The following is a 22,556-nucleotide window of genomic DNA, read 5'->3' on the forward strand; positions in this document are numbered from 1 at the left end:
TGTATTTGCGATAGATGGCGCTGTAATCGAAAATCGGGAAGTTCCTTGTTTAATATATTATTCGAATACTTGTAATTATGAAAACACTCAGATAATTCAATATACTATTTATAAATTCTTGTGGTTTGAATTTCAGATATTTCAGCTCAGGGATAGAGTAGTCACCGCGGAATACTCGGAGGAAAAAACTATAACGTCGTAACTTTCTTAATTTAAGATATATTTCAAGTATAAACATTGCGACACATGCACTAAGAAACGTTCCTTCGAGTACCCTAAATCTTATTACCAGAAAATGGACCGTTTGCCTCAAAAACATTCACAAACATGCACCTGTTTTCGGACCGTAGACAAGCTTCCCCTCTTTAATCATACTTCATTTAGTTTTGCAACTTGATTGGCACTTGAATTTGGGAGCATCGTAATCTACGAATGCTTCACTCGGTGATTGAATCACCGTGATTGTAGATAACGCTAGACTCGTTATCCTACGAACTGTCCCAGGAAGTGGTGGAAATAACTTTCTGACAACTTGATAGACAGTACTGCATTTAGCTGCCTTTCAAATACGAAAACAAAATAAGCATTCAATACTTGATTTTCTTTTTTCCACGATTCTGTTGCAGAATGATCGACGACCGCGATGCAATCGTTTACGAAATTCATGACAACGAAATCTTGGTCGAGAACGGAACTATCCCTTACAATATATCCTCGAACGAAGATTACATCTTCGACAGGACCAGTGTAAAGATGATCTTTATTACACTCTACACGATCGTCTTCATCTCATGCTTTTTCGGTAAGTTATCGACTTCTTTGCAACACTCTTCGACTTTAAGGAGGCAGATGCCCCCAAAAATCGATTTTTACTTATATAACTGCATATAGTAAGAAGGATTTTTTTTTACAAGTGTAACTATAAAGTTTAGAAATATAACGAGATTATGGTCAAAATCGTAAAAACTTGTATGACAAATAATCGGTAATCAGTTGGCACGCTGTCTACTTAACTGAACGTAAATTAATTGAAAATTACTGCGAATCTGAAATGCTATAAATATTTAGGTTAGATATTTTATAATAATTGTGATTATATTAATTGACACTGTCTTATGATTCGTTTTAATTAGTTTTCAATATACAATTGCTTTACAGGTCTGCTAAAACTCCATATATACCTAGGTGTATTTAGTTATGTTACATTATCAACCTTATAAAGTTTCAACCTGATTTCCATTACAATAATTCTATTCATATATTATATAACCTAAGTTCCAACCTGATGCTTATTATATTACGTATATGCATATACGAAGATTGGTAGTCATAAATTTTTGCTTATTGTTAATATTCTAACTGATTACAAATGTGTTTGATAATTACAGTAATTGTAGAAGAATAACAATAAGCAAAATTTGATGGCTACTACAGTTCGTATAGATGCATTGCAATGACCATCAGGTTGATACTTTATACTACTAAGGCTTTATAATACAATAAATGACTTCGTATAATAGGTCGATGAATAAATACCATCTTATTAGTTATTATGGATAAAAATGAAGTTCTATTTAAAAAGATTAATTTTTTTCTAATCGCTCCCACCACTTTATTTACAAAGAATGATTTACTCCATATAATGTTTCACCTCGTACCAAATAACTTTTGTGAAAATACCTTTTTCATAGCTATATCCCTTCGTGAGATATTTTACCATTCTGCATTAAACGAAACACGCTCAATAAATGGGAATGCACTAATTTTCCCTTATATGTAAATATAGTTATTTGGAGATAATCATTCTTTCAAACATCGCTCGTTTTCGACTGGCCAAAAGGGCGTAGCGCCTTAAGTTGGCAATTTATCAGCTTCAACTTTTTCCACGAGATAATGTTCACATATTTTTGAACGGGTCAATTTCATCCTGCAAGGGTTATATAGAATTCCAAATGAAAAACGTAACGCATAAAAACGAAGTACGGTTCGTAAATTCGACGGAAACTGTCGTCGTAAATCTCTCGCGTGGCCAGTAGGACTTATTGGCAATTAGCTGAATTACCCAAAAGTTGCCCAAGGGTATGAAATATCGTTTAAATGCAGAAAGTATTTTAACGTTTTCTGATATACGAAGTTTTTCGTTTGAAATTCTAGGGCATAAATAATCAAGGCACTGGTGCTACTCGCCAAGTAGAGTTTTAAATGCAGGAGAGAGGTTGTTTGGGTCGATATATCGATTACTATCGATTCCATTGAAAGTATTCAAGAGACAAAGAAGCTTTTAAATTTATCATTCAACAAACTTTGTTATATAAAATTTAGTTATGAAAGCAACTACGAACGAGATATTGTTCATTTTACAGTTGGCGATTATTTAAATTTGGATTCGTGGATGTCTTTTACGTATTATAGTCGTCGCAACGAAACTGATTCTTTATCTCTATTAAATAAAATCATTTGTTGATGCTTAATATCATTGTCTGAAATTTCCACAAAGCCACCCAAATCATTGACTTAGTTAAAAATAGCGAAAATTATACAAAGTAATATCTTCTGTTAGTTTTGAATGTACGTATTTCAAAAGAGTGTGTCTTTATAGAAACTTCAGATTTTTATTTTTACTAAAATATATATTTCCATATTTTTCTTTAAATAAATATCGCATTCATCACAGTAACCCTATATCTATTTTGTTTAATTAATCCCATAATCATACCAAATAATAATTATCATTATCATGTAATAAATACCAGGTTTCATCGAAAAATTCGATGGTTTTATAAAAATTCCAGGCAGTGTAGAGTGATTACTAAATACCATGAATCGTGTGCGCCCTACACCATGTTTTAATGAAATATTCAAGAAATGGTTACCCACTTTTATATGGCCTTTTCATATACAAGTTGGGCCAAAGTAGGACGAGCTCTAACTCCGTTATCAACGCCTCTAGAGAAAACTGTGAAGGACAAAACAATGAATGGTTCAAACAGTACTACATTTGTAGTACCATATTTCTTTTACACAGATTGAATCTTTTCATTATTCTACGTAAAATAGTATTAGGGTAAAATGATATAAAAATGATCAGTTCATGAAATATTTTAAACAATTCTTTTTATTAAAGAAGATGCTCAAATGCTTCTCCATTACACTTAGAGGTGGGTAATATTTGTAGAGAAAATATTTTAAATACTATTTTAAATAATAGATTCTTCAGAATTCAAATAAAATAGTATTTCAAGTGGGATATAAAATTTCAGCAAATAAAATATTTTATTTTGATAATGTAAAACGTAAATTAAAATAATTTATTTTGGTAATCTATAGTTAAAGCATGCAAATAAATATTTTATTTTGATAATCTAACACATAAAATAAAATTAGTTTCATTTTAATAACATAAAGCATAAAATTGAATACTTTCCATAGATCTTAACCCGAAAATAAACTATGTAAATATGATACACAGATGGAGAAACTATTTCTTGCGATTGAAGAATATCTCTTTCCATCACGCATTTCATGAAGATTCTTAGTTGAAGTATTCATTGCAGGACTACATTGAATGTATGTTTATAATGCAGAGGAAAAGTACTTCTTTCGTTTTAGATTACCATAATAAATGTACTTTACACTATAATTTAGTAAAATAAAAATATTTTATTTGCTGATAATAAATTGAATAAATAAAATATTCCGAACTATGGCACAAATATTTTCAGTGTTTTTGAAATAAAATATCACTTAAAATATTATCTTAAACATTTTTTATAACGAATAAAATATTTTATTTTTAAAAATACTTGCATGATCCGAAATAAAATATTCTTTTACTGTTTATTATTTAAAATACGTATTTTACACAGCTCTGATTACACTCTACACATTTTATTCAACGTATTTTAATTGTCCCAATTATATTATTAAGGTATTTCATTTATGACAAAAAACATTATATTAAAATATTTTGTAAACATTTTATTCTCACTTTATCTAATACTATTTTACGTAGTGTAAAATTTAAAAAAAAAATACAGCTATCGAATACACATGCAAACGTTCCAGTTATAGCAAAAAATATGGTCCTACAAATATAGTGCTCGTTGAACCATTCATCTTTCTTGCCTTTGACATTTTTCTCTAAATGCATTGATAACCGAGTTATCGCTCGTCATACTTACTTGGCCCACCTTGTATAGTAATCAATATAATGTTTGACAAAATTTATGTGTCTCTTTTAAGTACATGGAATAATCAACAGTACGTGTCAAGTTGCTACATTTAGGTGTGGGTGAAAGTGTTAGCATTCAACATGTCCTTTACACATCCCTTTATTGCAACACGCACTAGAACGTTAAACAATTGATTGGCGTAGCGTATATGGAGTCACGAAACGAGAATCAAACACGCTGGTCGTCGATTCTCTTTAATGTAAATAGTACGGACGGATGGATAATCCACTGAACCTAGACCAGGGCTCTGGAACTATTTTATGTACATTGGGAGGCTACAATTTATTTAAACGTTCTCTATTTCAGGTCAGATCATAGGCTGTGAAATTAATACACAGCAAAACGTTGTCCTTTTACCTAATTTTAATTAAAGTTCGCTAGCGAGGAATTTAATTAAAGAGAATTTCAACAGAGACTGTTCTTTGTATTTTGTAATTGACAATAGCAAAAGACTTAAGCGATAGAGACATAAAACGAGTAATGTGATCATTTTATCGTAACTGTTTACCATACTGTAACCCGTTGACCATAAATTTTACTTCCTCAGTCCTGAATTATTTTCTCTGACAATAAGTAAAAGCGATATTCTTCGCATAGGTACTCAAAGCGTTCAGGATTCAATCAACGCAACCAAATTGAAAAATCACGATGTTCATGCCAATTTTTGTAATTAAAATAATATTAACCGACAGTGTACAATTATATTCATATATTCTGGTATTTAAATACGAATAATTCGTTACGTTGTATTAGAGCCAAATTATTTGTCAAATTTTTTAGTAACAAGTTCTCCGTTCTTGAATAAGGTCGTCTAACATTTCTTGTCGCATTAGCATACACTAGAACTCCGAAGTCCACAAAGTTTGACAAGAAATCCTTGGTTGTTTTGCGAGTCTTGTACATTTTCTTCCAAAAATTGGAAACTTTGTAAAGTTTTTACAAAGTTTATTCAATTAAAACAAACTTTTAAGTACGGTAACTAACAATAAGTTTAATAGAAAAAGTTAGTATTAATAGGACTTCTGTTATTTCTAAACCCTATTCGCATTAGTTTTGGCAACTAATCGACTAAATTATTGACGGTGTCCTGCCAGGCATCATTCAACGCGAATCGACTGTGTTCCACCTTTTGGGTGGACGAATATTGGTCGTTCATTGTCGTGAATTCCTGATATTATTAGACGCCTTACATTTTAGATGCAATTAATGTCAAGTAATATCGCCTGCCACTCTAACCTTTTGCATTCTGAGAATTTTTCATATTAGAGACTAACAGCATATAGCTGTTGAAAATTGGAAGTGTTTCTTTCCCAATTAAAATTTATGGATTCCTATAGTATGAATTTTATTCATTTATTTGGTCAATTCAGTTTACGTCACTATTCGTGAAACTTGAAATGTTCGAAGCAACAAAAACCCGTTTCTGTTACGTCCGAATTATTCTTCTTGTTTGCAATGCTTCAATATTTCCTGAATTTCCTAGTTCCTCAACTACCATTGGTAGTGCCATTTTGCATTTTGTTAAACGTCTTGAGAACAAAGCATGTAGTCCAATTTGAATGGTAATACATGTTATGTATTAGTGTGCAAATTTGTGATAGATTGAAATGTAATATATTCATATTCTACGGATGATATCCGCGGCAGAATGTACCGTAATCTAATTCTACTTATAGTACACGTAGTAGAATGTAAAGTAATCACATTCTATTTACGGTATGTGCTATAGCTTATCTGATATAGCTTAACCTCTTCATGGCCTTGCCAACATATGTGGACGTTTAGTTTTTTATAATTATAATTACTCTCAATAATAAAAAGAACAAAAATTTGATAATAACTTATTCACTACAGGATCCCTCAACAAAGGAGTAAAAATTTTATGGTTTAGCTGCACTGTTAATGTTATTTCCAATGTACAGTTAGAGATACAAGAAAAGAAGAAAAATGAAGAAAAATCGTCCCTTAAATATATACTGCGTATCAAAATTATACTATCACTTGGATTTTTGAGATTTCAGTGTTTTAAAACAGTTTGTCATAAAAACCAATTATACTACGATATTCAACGTGCCAAAAAACCACTGGACTCCTATTATATCTCAATATGGAAAGAATTAACGTTACTATGTATTACTTTGAACAAATTGCAAGTGTGACTATATTTTTGACACGATACAAAAATCAACTTGTGACTACAGTAACGATAATTCTTTGTATATTATAATGCAAATAGGTATTCAGAGGTTTTTTGACACGTTGAATATGATAGTATCATGGGTTTAATTGAAAAATTGTCCTTATATACTGAAACCTTTAAAATCCAAATACTCGTATATTTTTATAATAGCATATTTATGTTCAACTTATGATATCTACAGTCGAGTATAATATTATACAATCAAATTTTACTTGATCAGCCATTCAACCTGTTTTTGTAAAATGACCGAATGACTTTTGCGAGTGTATGCAATGGAACAAACTGTACGACCAGAAACGACCCTTGACAGATTTCTGCCGTCCAAGCACAATACACATATGTTGTTTTACAGGCGTCTGCGGAATTGTGGCGCGTACTGTGTACAATATATCAGTGGTTTTCGGTGGAAATATAAAAGAAAAAAAAATATTTCTCCGTCCAAGATTCAGAGACAAAACAATTTTGTTATTAAAATTGAAGCAATGAATGGTAGACGAGCATTTCATGTTACGAACATTATCTTTCCTTTGAAATTTTTCTTAAACGTTTCCAGAACATGGCTATGGTTTCAGCAGAATTCATTAATGTGTTCCATGATGCGGAAAATAAATAGAAAAATATTAAAATCAAAGTTTTGGCGTTTCATCCAGGTTCTACAGATGAACACATCCTTTAACCCTTAGAAGCCTGATTTTTCAAAATTAAATTTTAGAAAATATCAATGTATTTGTTATTTATTTTAACTTCTGTTCAAAAGAACATTATCCAATGGTAACATATATAGGTACAGCCAAATATTAAAAACAAACCAATTGCAAGTGTACAATTCGACTTAAAAGTCTGGTATCAAATTTGAAACTTAGAGCATTTAAGGGTTAATAAAAATGTAGTAACTTGTATAATTGTATAAATGTTTAATATGATTTTTTTCTTATAATCTTTCTTATTAATTTTTATTGAGGGACAATAATGATTTCCGATGGCGCATTATAGTTTGGAATAGTGAATTATCAGCTATCTAGGGTACTGTGCAAAAGTCTTAGGCTACCATGTCAGGTTTGCATAACATTTAAATAAATTTATGCTACTGAAATAAATATAATGTGTAACGCGAGTGCGCGGAGGAGAACGACGTTCGAGCCGGGGTCCTTGCACTAGAGCGTGTGCGCGGGTTTTTGTCGAAATGGTCGAGTTAAACTTTTCCGGTATGGAAGTTCGGAAGGGCGAAGAGCCTGGTCCGCTAGGGTCCGGGTGCTTCAAGGGAAAGGTTCGGGGTGTTCGACTCCAAGACCTTAACTAACTTTTCGGGGGTTCGTTTGCCCGTATTTATACCGTTTTGCGAATTTCCATGCGACCAATTAGGGGTCTGTTTTCGTCGAGCGCGAGAGGAACTTTATGACTTCTGACATGCGGCGCGCTCGGTACCCGTTGAGCGCGAAGCCTGGGTTTTTCCGCTAGTCTAGGTGCGGTTTTCGCTTATACTCTAGCTGCGTGAGTGAGTAATGTAAAAATGTAAGAGATATAATATACCGTAAGTGGTCCAACACTTTTGTGCAGTAATGTATATACATATTATTACATTTTAAAAATATATAAATCTTCAAATTACTGAAAAACAAAGAGTCGAAACGTGAAATTGAAAGCTTGTGTATACGTCACTTCTCATCGAATAAACTTTAAATTAATTATTCGATAAATATGATTTTAAACATGCACATTAAAGTGAAATTACATCCATGTATAAATATGTATAACTAAATAAACACCGTGAATAGGTCATGCTGCAGTTTCATTCATATATTATTAAAATTCATTTTTTCCCATCTCTGCCATCAGTAGATGACGTTTTTTGTACCCGTTGAATACAACTGGTTAACCCCAGGGGCGAAGTGAATGTTGCTCTTCTAGCGCGTCGACAATATGACGCTCTAGCAGCACCAATGGAGTGCAAAAAGCTAATGTACGAATATTCAAGTCTGCCAAGCACGATTCTATTGACATCCTTTTGTGAACTGCTGCATGAACATCACATTCACAGCTTCAAAACGACGGAGATACGGTAGCAAGCGGTATTCCAGAACTGCTTGGTAAACAATACCATTGAATCGATGAGATATTACGGCGTGGCCAACCGTAGCCAAGCTACTAGAAGCAACCAAAATCATTAAATAGCTATTTTCGAAGTTCTGCTCCGAAAGATCTAAATTGAAGAAAATTATGATGCCCGATGCATTTTCGATGATTTGACGGAAAAGTTACTTAAGATTAGTCTTGAGTGGAGCAGAATACATGAAACGTGTTTGCAGTCAAGAATAAAAAGATCGGACGTTCTACTAATTTTTTAATTTTTATTCAATAAGTATCATTAACGAAAATTATTGTATACATATATAACATTGTATACTGTTTTTGTTCGAAAATTCCAGTGACTTAAAGTAAAATGTCGATATTCAATATGATTGTATCTGAAAAAGTGTAAATATACTGGAAAATCTGTGGAATAAAAAGATAAGACATAATGTCTAAAAAATGGAATGTACAAAATCAATTTACCAGTTTTGTTTAATAATTAGTATCTCATAGGGACCCTTTATTCTTTATTAAGGAAATCATTCGTCCAGGTAATTGTAAATGTAAATCTATTTCCGGAAATTTTAGTTAGTTAGTTAATTAATCTTTGCAATAGAGCATTTTCCATCCTTGTTCCATCAATTGACGGGTTGCGTTAAATTTTTAATTTCAAACGTCACTTTAAGTCGGTTAAAGATAGTACAAATTCAGCACTAAATGTATCCGCTTTGATTTATTCATTTTTATTAATTTTAACATTTTCAGCCTCTAGCTTAACGTTAAACTCGCATCGTCCTGATTTCCTTGATAACGATACCAGGTACAAAATTTCTATTGGTGGTACAAATTAGTACAAATCCAGCGCTAAATGTATCCGCTTTGATTTATTCATTCTTATTTATTTTTTACGTTTGATCCTGCTAGCTCATTATTAAACTAGCAGCGCCACGATTTTTTTTGAAAATGGCACGAGGTACAAAAATTACTCTTTGTGGTACAAATTAGTACCAAATTAGTACTAAATACTCCATTAAGTCTGTTATGATTTTGCTGATTTGGTCCTGTCAGCTTAAAAGAGGTTTAAAAAGTTACGTAATGGTAGAAAAAATATATTGAACGTGGAATGTGCTATTATGAAAAAATTGCCGTTAAATTCAACGATGGCTTTATAACGATTTCAATTTCTTTCGATAAAACTAACTTCGGTTTAATATCTTATCGATGAAAGCAAATCGATTAGCAGGATATAATAGAAAACCACACTTCCAATCTTACCATCATGGTTTTAAAGCTACGAATTTGGTGCTCATGCACGAATAACGTGGCAATTTACAACGGCAAGTCAACAGTGTCGTGGCTAGAAGAGCAGCGATATCGCCTGACATTAATCCGATCGAAACTGTGCGGGGACTAATGATGCGAAGAATTTACGTCAATGAACGCCAATATTCATCCACCTAGGAGCTGGAACAGGATATGCGATCCAAGTGGAACGCTGAAGGCTATGACACCGTGAAGAATTTTATAAATTCGACGTTCGAACGAAAGAAAATGTTTGAAAATAACGGACACGTTATTAATTATTATTACGATAAATGTTATTAATCTATTTTTGTTACTCTTTTTGTCTTCACTACAAATTTTTTTTTAGATACATAGACTTTATTTAAATTTTTGAGAAAAAATAAAGCGCAAAACACACGAATACTTAAATTATATATTCAGTATGTGTTTTATCTAGTATTTAAAATCACGTTGATTACAAATTTCATTAGTTTCTACATAATAATAAATGTAATACAGAATATGAAAACATTGTACTCAACAAGTTATAATATTTAACGTTTTCTTTAAATATCGTTAATTACTTTAATATTTTTTCAGGGTTGAATTATATTTCCTTGACACTCATGATGTAGTTCTATTAGATAAACATTGTTTTCTTTAATAGTTTATAATATCGGTTTTTATATCATATCAAATTTTCACTAAGTTTCTCCATTGCGTTTTTTATTGAAATTGATAAAATAACGTGAAAATCTCTGTGTTTCATAAGGATCTGTGTTACAATTACAAAACTGTGATATCCTTGTGCATAGAGCTCGGAAGATCAATTTAAATCGAAGTATGTAGACTCATATTATTCAAATTTAAACAAAGATCAATCAAGTGAAGTTTTGTTAAAATCCTCCATTAAATACATCCACGGCACAGCTACAATACAGTGACATTCAATTGTAGAAGGTTTTCACTAAGGCTGGGACTATTCGAATAATCGAATATATGGATATTGACGTCAGAAAGTATTCATTATCCAGATTTTGGATAACCGGATGTCGGTTCGGTTTATACAGAAGGATCTTGAAAAAGAGCAGTTTATTTTATTTATACCTGTCAGCGTATTCTTAATATTTTTAACTATCTGGAACATTTTCATTTCGGATTCATGATTAAATTTAGTCTTTGTAAAAAAAGAACTTTTTGTAAAGTCCTGTGGCGAAATTCATCAATATTCGCTCCAGGTGGAATAATATCAATTTTTTATATTCGGATATTAATATAATATTCGGATATCCGGATATTCGAATACCCAGATTGCGAAATCGATTTTGTAACGAATGGCATACTACTAAAAATACTACTAAAAAAAGTTATTGTAGCTAAAATAAAATATCCAAGCAACGCTTTTCTTCCGACTTGATTTACAAATATTATGATTTCCAATTGAAAACGTATTTTTCTCAAAGTGAAATATAGCATACTCAGGGATAGTGTAGCTTTCTATTACAAAAAAAGTTTTTAAAATCGATTCAGTAGTTCCGAAGATAACTCCCTACATAGAAACAAACAAATAAACAAACTTTACCTCTTTGTAGTATTCGTATAGAAGTATAGATATCTTCGTAAATATTAATTTTAGGACTGATAAACCTTTTTATTCAGAATTCAATACTTTATCGAGTTGCGAAAGAAATAGTTTTGGGATTTCAGTTAAAAAATCGAAGGTGACCGTGATATCTTCATTAAAAACAACGTTGGTTATAAAGGAACTCGATAAGATGCAACTTTTGTATGAAGGAATTTCGTGTATAATAAGGTGTTTAAAAGTTATTTAGGGTGGTAAAGTTAGGCGCCTCCCCTGTATGTAACAAAATATGAAGTAATATATGAATAAATTTGTGTAGAAAGAGAAAGAGAATATGTGATATAAAAGGAAGCTTAAGACTGGAACCTGAAAGATAGGAACTGTCAATGTATATTTGCGACTATTTGCACTTTATCACTCGTTAGAATAATATAACATGATAAATATAGAATAATATAAAATTTTGACTTTTCCCATAAATATCTTCAATGTTTAAAGATTTTTAATAAGTTCAAGTACCATTGCAATAAGTTACATGTTCTTTAAGTAATACTATTGTACAATTTGGTACGACGGCGACGCGCGACGTGATTACTGTTAAGCATTCTGTAACGAAGTGGATTCGAGTACAAACGGGCAATTCATTAATTACGATCAATGTTCAAGTAACCGAATATCGGCAATTTCATGAGCCCCATAAAAGAATATGAGTCATCGATCCCCATTTGTTTGACTATTGGGGAACGTTGGCAAAGTGCGGGCAATATAGCCGTCGCAACTATCGGTATATTCGATGCTGAGAGATTCATCAGTGAACTTAAATCGATCTGCGCCTTATGACGTCAAATTGAGATAAAATTGAAAAATGAACATTCATTGAAAATTGGAATTTTCGTTTCTTTTTGCTTCTCGCAAACATCGAGTTCTCCACATTCCTAACAGATTTTTCAATTCCATTCCTAATAAGAATACAAATTCAACTCGCTGAGGTTTTGTTTTTTATTCATCGTAGAATTATACAAAAATTACCTTTTTTCCATACATATATAACCAATACACTTGTTAATTACTTTTTTCTTCAGCGGTAACTTGAAATGTTACGAATTTATCGAATTAATTATTTGTCTGTAGTGTTGGAGATATGAAAATACATAACTTTCTGTAACTATTTTGCGGAAAAGAAAAATTAGCATTTTATTGGAGAACTAATTTCACCTTCTCACCAGACCATACTATGGTACAAACGAAGAAAAGTTGTTTGTTTGCGGTATAACACTATTTGCATAGAATGTTACCCTGAATTTCTCGGTCTCATTACTGTTCTTGCTAGATAAACCGTGTAGAATCGCATTTGTTTTGAATGCAATATATTTCCTATAATTACTAATTCAAATGTATTTTTCAAATTCAAATGTATTAATTCAAATGTACCAATTTATTTTTTCCATCAATTACTTGAACTCAATCAATACATGCAAGCACAAATTCTATTCCAGATGTAAAGCTATTCATTGTTTTCATTAACCGCTAGAGATAAACGTGACATGTGTATCTGATACGTAAACAGAAATATATTTTCACCATTTGTTAGAATTGTAATCCCTAACCACAGTTTAGCAAGCTCCAAGTTAGATGCAGGAGTCCAGATTAGAGCGAAGTAGTCGTCTTCAAGTAACAGGAACTCTCGGAAACAGGAACGCTCTGTCAGGTGACCAGAACGGAAATTCTACTTGTACATACCTTACAGCTGGTCTTATAGTTTGAAAACACGAAGTATCTGATTCGAAGGACATCTGGGTGGCGAGAGCAAACGCATATCTAAGTTGTTTACTAAAAGGGTTTTTAAGTGCGAGTTGTAAAAATAAAATTCGAGTTTTCAAAGAATGACAAATCTTAGAATCTGTATAATACTGTCGACCATATTTGACGTTTTAGTTTTTGCATTTAGATTAGAAAATTCTCGGAAAATACAACCTACATAATAAGTAATATTCAAGTATGTATGTATTTTATTAATGCTCCCCCAAGGAGTTTGCATGACTCCCACTTCCATTACAATTTTCTTACTTTACTTTCTTACACTAATCCTTAAAACTATCCTTACTCTATCCTTATTCTATTCCTAACCTATCTTTAATTCTAAACCCGACAGTGAACCATGCTTAGTTGAAGAAAGAGAGAGAGAGAGAAATAGCGCATGTTTTGCGCCCCCTAGTAATATTTAAGTATTACTTCATAATATATCAATTCTCATTGCCAGTAGATCTGTTTATTTAAATATTATTTTTAAGAGTAAGTTATAAGCGTGAAACTCGAGCTCCTATAGAATGTAAGACTACGAGATTTATGTTTTCAATATTTATACGAAATCATCTCGTTTATTAAAGCCACGAGTCCCCCACTCCCGATTCACGCGAAGAATAAATGCTCGATGATTTGACTACTGGGACATTTCAGAACGGATAAAGTGAAAACGAGACAAGTAGTAAGCATTAGCGCGTCGGGAAATTACCTTGGAGATTAAATTTCGTATTCTCGGAGAGAACTGCGGCAATATTGAATAAAAATTCAATTAGATCTCGGAAAAATAAACCACTACGACTCTTAAAAATACTTTAAGTTCGGCGCAATACCGGCGCTAGTAATTGAATATCGTGCTAGGTAAGCGGACTGATCGATGAGAGGAATACTTTAATCTTAACCGTGATTCGTTGAAATTAATGGATTATTATCTTACACTCGCAAGAAAAACGTAGACGTGTTAAATTAATAACAAAATTTTTGTTTATTTTTAATCATTTTTTTATTGTTATGTGAAATCACGTGAAATTTGAATTGAACCATTTTTCAATAAGATCCAATAACTTGATATTGGATCATCCGGAAACAAAAAATCAAACAGATTATTAAAATATAGTTTTGTTGATATCGTCCGTACTGGAATCAATCACCTGTAATTAAAAGATTCAAACGTACGCTATTTTGCTTTTTTAAATCAGAGCTGTTTCTGTTTAATATATAGGCAATAGCGACAAAATTATATTTTAATGATCTGTTCGAGAAAATTATTTAAAAAATCATTAAAAATAAACAAAAAAAAATGTATTTATTAGTTTAATATGTTTACTATTATACATAAAAACATTGTCATTCCACAATTAATTTTATGTTAAATAACAATTCTTAAAAAAATATCATTTTTTTCGTGAGCGTATGATAATACCCTCTTAAGTGCATATTGAAGAGTTGTAAATTACTTTTCATACGATAGTAGTTATTGGAGAGATTGAATACTTTTTGATCCTTCCTTATACTTTCTCTGATTTTTACTCGAAAAATAGAAAAGTACAATATAGACTAAATAAGGCAATTGTATTTGGTTTATATATCAATCATATACGTGGAAAATAAAATAAAACAAATTTCTTATATTTCAATATTGTAATAATGTTAAAGTGGAAGTGACAAAATTGTCTGAAACTCCATTTAAAAAAATTATGTACTTACAGTTAGTAAAATTACTTTAATCTTCCTTTATCTCCAGATATATTCAAAACATCAAATTTTTGTTACGTAGCTGAACATCAATCCGGAGATCGGCTACAATTTTCTTTAATAAAGCTTTCGTCCTTGGAAAAAACTCGTACAAACTTGAACTGTTTTCAGTGAAATGGTATCCTATTCTGTGTTCTTCTATCGAAACATCTTTCACTTGCTTTGGAAATGTTAGATGAGGAAATAATGTCCCTTAGTCTGTTCTCCAAAACTATCCTCTGAGATTCAGTGATATTTAAATCAGGTAACTGCGCTGGGTAAGGAAGATCTTTAAGTTTATCTTGGTGTTCCATAAATTATTGCTGAACTTTTCTGGCTAAGCGCAGAAATGCGGTATCGTCTTGAAATATGACATCGTTTACGTTATTGGAAAATAATACGTGGGCCATAGCTTAAATCTGATCGTGCTGTACACCGAAGCACTTGCTGGCGGTAATATGATCATCCAGGATAATGGATGAGACCAGCCGAATAGCATGATATGACCGTCCAAATCATTACGCAACTAGTCATATATTTTGCAGTTAGGAGCAGCCAATCCGGATGGTAGATACTCGTGTTGGCTACTGTAACTCAATGGTCAGCAACATTTTTTGACTCTGCATCAAAATACAATTTTCTCTCCGCGAAGTTGATGGCAGAATAGTATTTTTAAATATGCTGGTACTGTCGAAACTGTTTATGAAAGTAGGAATGATGAAGATAAAACTATTTATTAAAGTAGTATCGCTAAAGTTGAAGGTACTCGTTAAAGTAGAAACTCTCAATGATATTATCAAATTCTTTCTAAATTAAATCGTAATAGCTTTTGCATTGCTAATAACTAGCCATCATTTTATGTGTACATTTGTATTAAAGAGTTACTGCTCCAAAATTTCTATTTCAACTTTTACTTTGCACTTTATTAATTTAATCAATAAGCGCCGCTTTATTTGATTATCTGGCGACTACAATATTGCCCACGTTAACTCTGACATGGCCATGTCACCCTGGTTAATATACATCAGAGGTAGAGTACTGATGTCATCTCATGACATACTTCACTCACAGAGTGTCGAACAAATTGACGACTTGTTATCCGAAGTATCATTCAACAAACAAAGACATCGAAACGAATCACATAATATAAAATAGAATGACCAAAGACAGGATTTTCTTGCGTATACGCTTCATATTTTTTAAATATTAGCTTACAACAAAATTAGATATACATACTACTATTAAATAAGAAAACTGTTTTATTCAACACAATCCATCTCCCCTTCTCTTCAAACAACGATTGTTGAAAAACAAAAACTGCCGATAAATGGCTCTTAATATTAAGGAGTTGTTTCTGAAACTAATCTCTGAGTTCTTATGTTTAAGTTTCATTTTCCATTACCGAGAAATACCCAAATAAGGATTGCAATGTCTAAGGAAACAAACAAGTGAAAGAATTGTTCGTTTCATTTGGCAATCGACATGAATCACGGCTACAAAGACGTTTCACTTCTTGATCTAATCGGAGAAGATCGTTCTTACCTTTTACTTTCTTAAAGACGAGTGCAGAAGTCGAGATATTTTCAAAGAAAACCATCGTACGCTATACCTCTTTCCGGTATCCACATTCCAGGGGCCATTTAAGATTGCTCTCTTCTTACTATATTTTTTCAAAGTTACGTATAACGTCGTCCCACGTAGAAGCTAGTTATTGTAATTTCGTTTTAAAGCGACTCCCGAAGAACGATGCTCGTCGTTTCAAGCAAACACTTTACGATGGAACGAGATTACGAAGTCGGATAGCACAGCTGGAAGGCTCTCTGTCGTGACAGTCGGCGCATGGTAGGAAAAAATGAGAGCGAAATGAATTTGTGCGACAAGAGTGGAACTTTTAGAGAAGGATAGGGAGCAGAGATCAGAATTGAGTTCCTTCGATTCTCTTAAAACGCATCCAGGGTATCGAATCTGGCGTGTACCATTCGACGAGGTAAGTGAACTGGATATACCGAAGGAGAATTAGATGAAGCAAAATGAAGAATATTGGCGATGGATCGGCAAGGTTTTCTCGACGAAAATGAATGTGTTGCTTAATGCTACTTTTCGCACTTTTAATACAAAAGTGCGAAAGTACTAAGAAGTAAGAAGATAATAATCGTGAAAATTTGCGCGAGGGAAACAGTTTGTCCGCCTGAATCTCAAAATAAATCTCAGTGTATTGTGTGTGACGAAATTTTTACCGAGGACTAAATTCAGTGCTGTGTTTGTGAAGGCTAGACTCACGAGGCATGTGTGGATATAAATCTATCACATTCAATTGCAAAAAAACTATATAAATATTAAATTGTATGATGGCCGAGGCTATGCACCACTTTTTTAGAAAGGCTAGAAAATACGATTTTTTAAAAAGTATTTTTATAATAAGTTTCAAATTGTTTTTGATTGTATTTGTTGTTTATTACACAAATAAATGTTCCTGAATTATTCTATAGTATCTGTTTTGATCTGTATGCACCTTGTCTTATGCGAAATATCAAAAAGAAAAAAGTAGTCGGAACTACTTACCATAGGGCCTACATGATACGAAACATGATGTTTTGAATCCTGAGTTTAGGTCATCATTAGACCGCTAACAATTTTTTAAATTACAAGTTTCGATATGTATAAGAGTACAATGAATATTTTTTCAAAGATATAAACAATCTTCAATATTTTTTGTATTTAAATATGAAAATGGTGGCTCACAGACGAATAAATATTATACAGTATATATATACAGTATATAACGATGAACCTTCACTTTCGCATAAACGATATTTATTAATAATACCGCTTCTTCGCATTTCCATTTTAACAAGTTCCTGATCGGACAATCGCCTTTTTCTCTAAAAAAGATGAAGGTTTAAAAGGGATTACTTAATCTAATTATTTCATGGAAAATTAGTTCCTTCACCAAATTGCAAGTAACTAAGGAATAATTTTTTTATCATTTTTCAAAAGAAATAAAGACGAAACATTGCAATTTTTGAGAAAAGCATTAACTTATATTAAAAGTTTCAACACTTAGCCCTTAGAATGTATACTCACAATTAGAGATAATGATGCATTTAATATAACTATTGTTGTATTATATATTGTTGTATGGTAAACAACCAGAATTCCCAGAAACTCTCGTCACACTCGTTAACCTCTTCAGTAATCATTAAGAAATTAAAAAAATGGAAAAAATAAGACTTTTTCTTTATGAACGAATTTTATTTACTGAACATAAATATATATCTCTCATAAAAGCCATTTCGGGCTCAAAATGGGATTGAAAGTTGATATCTACTGATTAATTTTGGTAACATTCATTCTAATACAAATATGTGAAAATAAAATTAAAACAACTCGCGTTCACTGTACAAAAATTTACACAGGGTTGCTTATCTGTAATTTACGCTTTTACATACCAGAAATCGTATTTATTTTCACCCGAGTATATTCAGAAGTGGCCTTTTCTGCAGGTAAAGCTTGCCCGACTTATCTTGGAAGTGGGATTTTCGGCACATAATAACCGCCCGAGTATACTCGGGCGTGGTTCTTCAGCGGTTAAAGTGCGGGAAGGGGTTAAATATAATTTTTTTCAAACTAATAATGGACAGAATATTCCAATCCCAAAAGCAAGCATTAATTTATTTTAACTAAATTTCGATCCCTATATTTACGTAATATGCGGTATCTGTAGATATACGTAATAGTAAATTCGAAAAATTAGTGGTATTATCTAAAGCCAGACCTAAATAGGAAGTAAAAGTCACCGATTATCGTATAATCTCACGAAGAGAATATTAATAAAAATGAATTCTTGTTGGAAACGAGTTTTCCCACAAATTAATAATATTCACAGCTACTACCAAAATTTTTCCACATTTGTATGATCTTGCGACACAATAAACTTACACGTCCGAATTTGAATACGTGTACAAGGCGTGCGGAGGAAAGAAGGAAACGAAGAAAGAAGCGAGTGCGTCGAATGACGGATGCGCGTAAGCGGGAAGTCCTGTGATTACTAGTATTCACAGACGGAAGGAGTTCCGATCTGGGCGCGAAAAAGTTGTTCCGTCGAAGAAAGAAAATGAGGGCAAGTTGTAGAGTCGAATCATAACTTATGGAAAATGAGTGGAAACGTCGCGAAGCATAAGTCGGCGCGAACGTGCTGGAGTTTCACGAAGAAACGGTGCATTGAATCGGATATCGTATTAAAGGACTTCTCGGGAGATAAAAGTAGATGACCGCTTGAATTCGCTATTGGAAAGCTTCCAAAATGTCCAAGTTGTACGTTGAACATAGTTGTACGTCGAATGAAATCCACTAAAATTTTATTTCATAGTAGTTGGACACTTATATTGCTCGAATGTAGAGAGTATACTGTATCTATGTAGTAGAATAGACGGCAAGTCACCCATATTTTTAGTCGTAAGTTCACCATTCTAATAAGATTCATAATACACTACTACCAAGTTTAAAAAAAATCCGTCAAGTTTTGCAGAACGTATAAATATTTTTTGAATCCAATAGAACGTGGGCTGTCCACGTACGGGTGCAAGACCTCGATCCGCTTCTGAATGCCGGCTTCGTCCAGCCCACTTGCTGGTCTTTTAAATCTGCCTCGATTAAAACATATTATTATTGTGCAATTTATGTATTTAGTTTTAAAGTTTCAATTATAGTACACTATAATCCTATATCCTATAATTATAGTATCCTATGGTATCCTTGATACTAATACTTATTTGCCTGGACCCGCAAGTTAACTATCAGCATGCAATTACTGCACCAGGATTATATTTCTGGCCAGTACAGCAATAAATAAAACAAATGTTTAAGGGTATCTAACAGTGATCATAACAATCTATTAGATAATTCAAATTCCGTTTGAATTTTGTTAGAATCGAATCAGACGATTCCACGCCGAATTACATGGAACAATGAGGGTAATATTTAATAATTATATATTAAAAAAAAAACAATTGTTTAAGAGTATCTAACAATGATAGTAACTACCTATTAGATAGTAGAAATTTCACCCTTTAATTTGAATTTTGTTAGAATCGAATCGGACGATTCTACGCCGAGTTAGCCACTTCAAAGTCACATACATTGTTATAAAAAAAAACAATTGTTTAAAAGTATCTGACAATGATAACAACTATGTATTAGGTAGTAGAAATTGTGCCCTTCAAATTGAATTTTGGTAGAATCAAATCGGACGATTCTACGTTGAGCTATGTCAGCTCAAAGTTTCTTATTTTATAGACAATTTTAAATGACTGACAGGCGCTGTGACCTACATATACAGTGTCCCAAAAATGTTGGAGGTCCTTGAAAAGGGTGGTTCATGGGGTGATTTGAAACAACTTTTTCCTTAGCGAAATTGTTGTCCGAGGCTTCGTTGAGGAGATATTAACGGAAAACACTGACCAATCAGAGCGCGCGTATACTGTTGAAGCGGCCGCGATAGCGATGGCTACGCGCTAGGTAGCCGCGCTAGTACGCGAACAAGGGACTCGACGTGCATCGAAGGACATTGGACGCGGCCGCTTAGCGCGTTTTCTGTTAATATCTCCTTAACGAAGCCTCGGACAACATTTTCGCTAAGGAAAAAGTTGTTTCAAATCACCTCCCGAAACACCCCTTTCAATGTGTTACAACATTTTTGGGACACCCTGTATATACACATAGCGTCCTTGCAAGGCCGTTCGAATTCCGAGAAATACTAGTAAACATTGTAGTATTTCCTGGTCGGAGAATCCCTCAAAGTTCTTTGAAAGAAAAATATTTATATCCATTTTTCCTGATGATCGATTTTTATGAAATTTGGTATACAGGGGTTTTTGAGGTCGCTGATTCCAAATCTGAACACAACATTTAGAAATTCAAAATGGCGAATCCAATATAGCGGACCAAAATAAGAAAATTGATTCGAATTGGATGAAACTTAGTATAAAGGGGTTATCGGTGTCGCTAATTCCAAGTCTGAACTCAAAATTTAGAAATTCAAAATGACATGATGTGTGGAAATGCCCTTTCACGGGGGGTTTGAAAAGTAGTGACCTATCCCGCCCCCTCCCCCCAAACTTGGTGGGTAGTAGTGTGTCTATATAAGGTAATATCACTAAAAATTGCAAACGATTTCATTGACGAACGAAGAACTTCTGAACAAAAATATGGGCGATCGTAATATTGTGAGACGCCCTGTATATTCATTCTATATGAGAAAACTAATTGAAACTATATAATTAATTTTTGTATACGAGACTCTGTTTTTCTTTAGAATAACGGCTATGATTATTTTCTGGGTACACGTGTATTGTACGTGTACGAGAAGTATGTACCCGACTCCACCATTTTAAAAGCAATTCAGCGTCTGGTGTACTCTTGGCATAGTGGTTGTGTACTGTTTACTTGTCCGTCTGTGAAACAAGATATCGTGTCTACCAATAGACAACCCTTTTTGTAGCTTTGGATGTACACGGAGGGAACTCGTATATATCGTTGAATACAATTACTTAATCTTGGGGGCGGAGTTTATTACATTTTCCTTTTATACTTGAAATACTTGACTTAACGATTTTAGCTGCAGACTATTGTAGTATTAAAAAGTTGAAAGCAAACATTAACCCAACATTCGATCCATTTAAATTTTACACTGGTAGAACATTAAAACAATCGTTGAATTTACTTGTTTAGAATTATGTTTGATATTCAAGAAATGTAGTTTAACATTCAAATATAATTTCTACAAAATTAACGTACAATAGTTAAATGTAATAAACTATCAGAAAGGTGGATCACAATTACATTTTCCATCATTCAGGCTAATTTGATTTAATGCGAAATTGTTTTCATTGGCTTTGACTCATTGCATTTTTAACTCAATGAATATACAAACTTATTAAATGAAAGCCTGTTGTTGAATTAAATGTTTCAAATCCCCTTGATGATTCGCTGTATTACACGATACTTATTATTTTAATAAATATCTTGAAAGTGTTTGTCTAAATCTATCAATTAACATTGTCGGATATTTGTAAGTCGATAACAATTTCGAAAGTAAGCTGACAATGTAAATTCAATGGAAAGCAATACAAACAAAATACAATCAGCGAACCCGTCGAATTTATAGTTAAATACATATACATGTAGTAATATTTACATTATAATACAATATAACTCGTGTATTCAACAAATATTGAAAATCGCTTTCCTCGGAGATAAAGCCTCGCACAAACAATCGTTGCCATACATTTTTTATTCATTTTTATTTGCATAGGAAACATTGCCATTTATGTAAGCAATTCCAAAGACTCGCGTGTATTGCACTATGTAGTGTGAATTTGTGGCAACGTTTTCCTTTCTTTCCACCCAACAAATGCATTTCTACCGTATATACTTTTCAACAGAGTTCCGGATACGGACAATAATAGTTGAACGTCACTTTGTCACGAAGCGAAGGAACGTTGTGAAAAGAATTGAAATTCTTTCGCGTAGTTCTCTTTCTTCTATTTATTTATTTATTTATTTATTTATGTACTGGAGAAATGGTAAATGCAATGCTCGAGAATATTAACAATAGAAAATACGGAGCACATTACGGGAAAGGTACGAAAACGGA

The 22,556-nt window shown here is 32.6% G+C and overlaps 1 protein-coding gene across 2 annotated transcripts in view; it reads left to right on the top strand.

Moving 5' to 3' along the window:
- LOC128877899 (trissin receptor-like) overlaps positions 1-22,556 on the top strand; it is a 46,884-nt gene that overhangs the window by 10,625 nt on the left and 13,703 nt on the right. For both annotated transcript variants that reach the window (XM_054125538.1, XM_054125539.1), the window contains one exon: positions 627-802. In XM_054125538.1, the coding sequence (XP_053981513.1) occupies positions 627-802 (176 nt within the window). The remainder of the gene's footprint in view (positions 1-626; positions 803-22,556) is intronic.

This window comes from Hylaeus volcanicus, chromosome 6 (assembly GCF_026283585.1).
Source record: "Hylaeus volcanicus isolate JK05 chromosome 6, UHH_iyHylVolc1.0_haploid, whole genome shotgun sequence".
NCBI classification, from domain to species: Eukaryota; Metazoa; Arthropoda; class Insecta; order Hymenoptera; family Colletidae; genus Hylaeus; species Hylaeus volcanicus.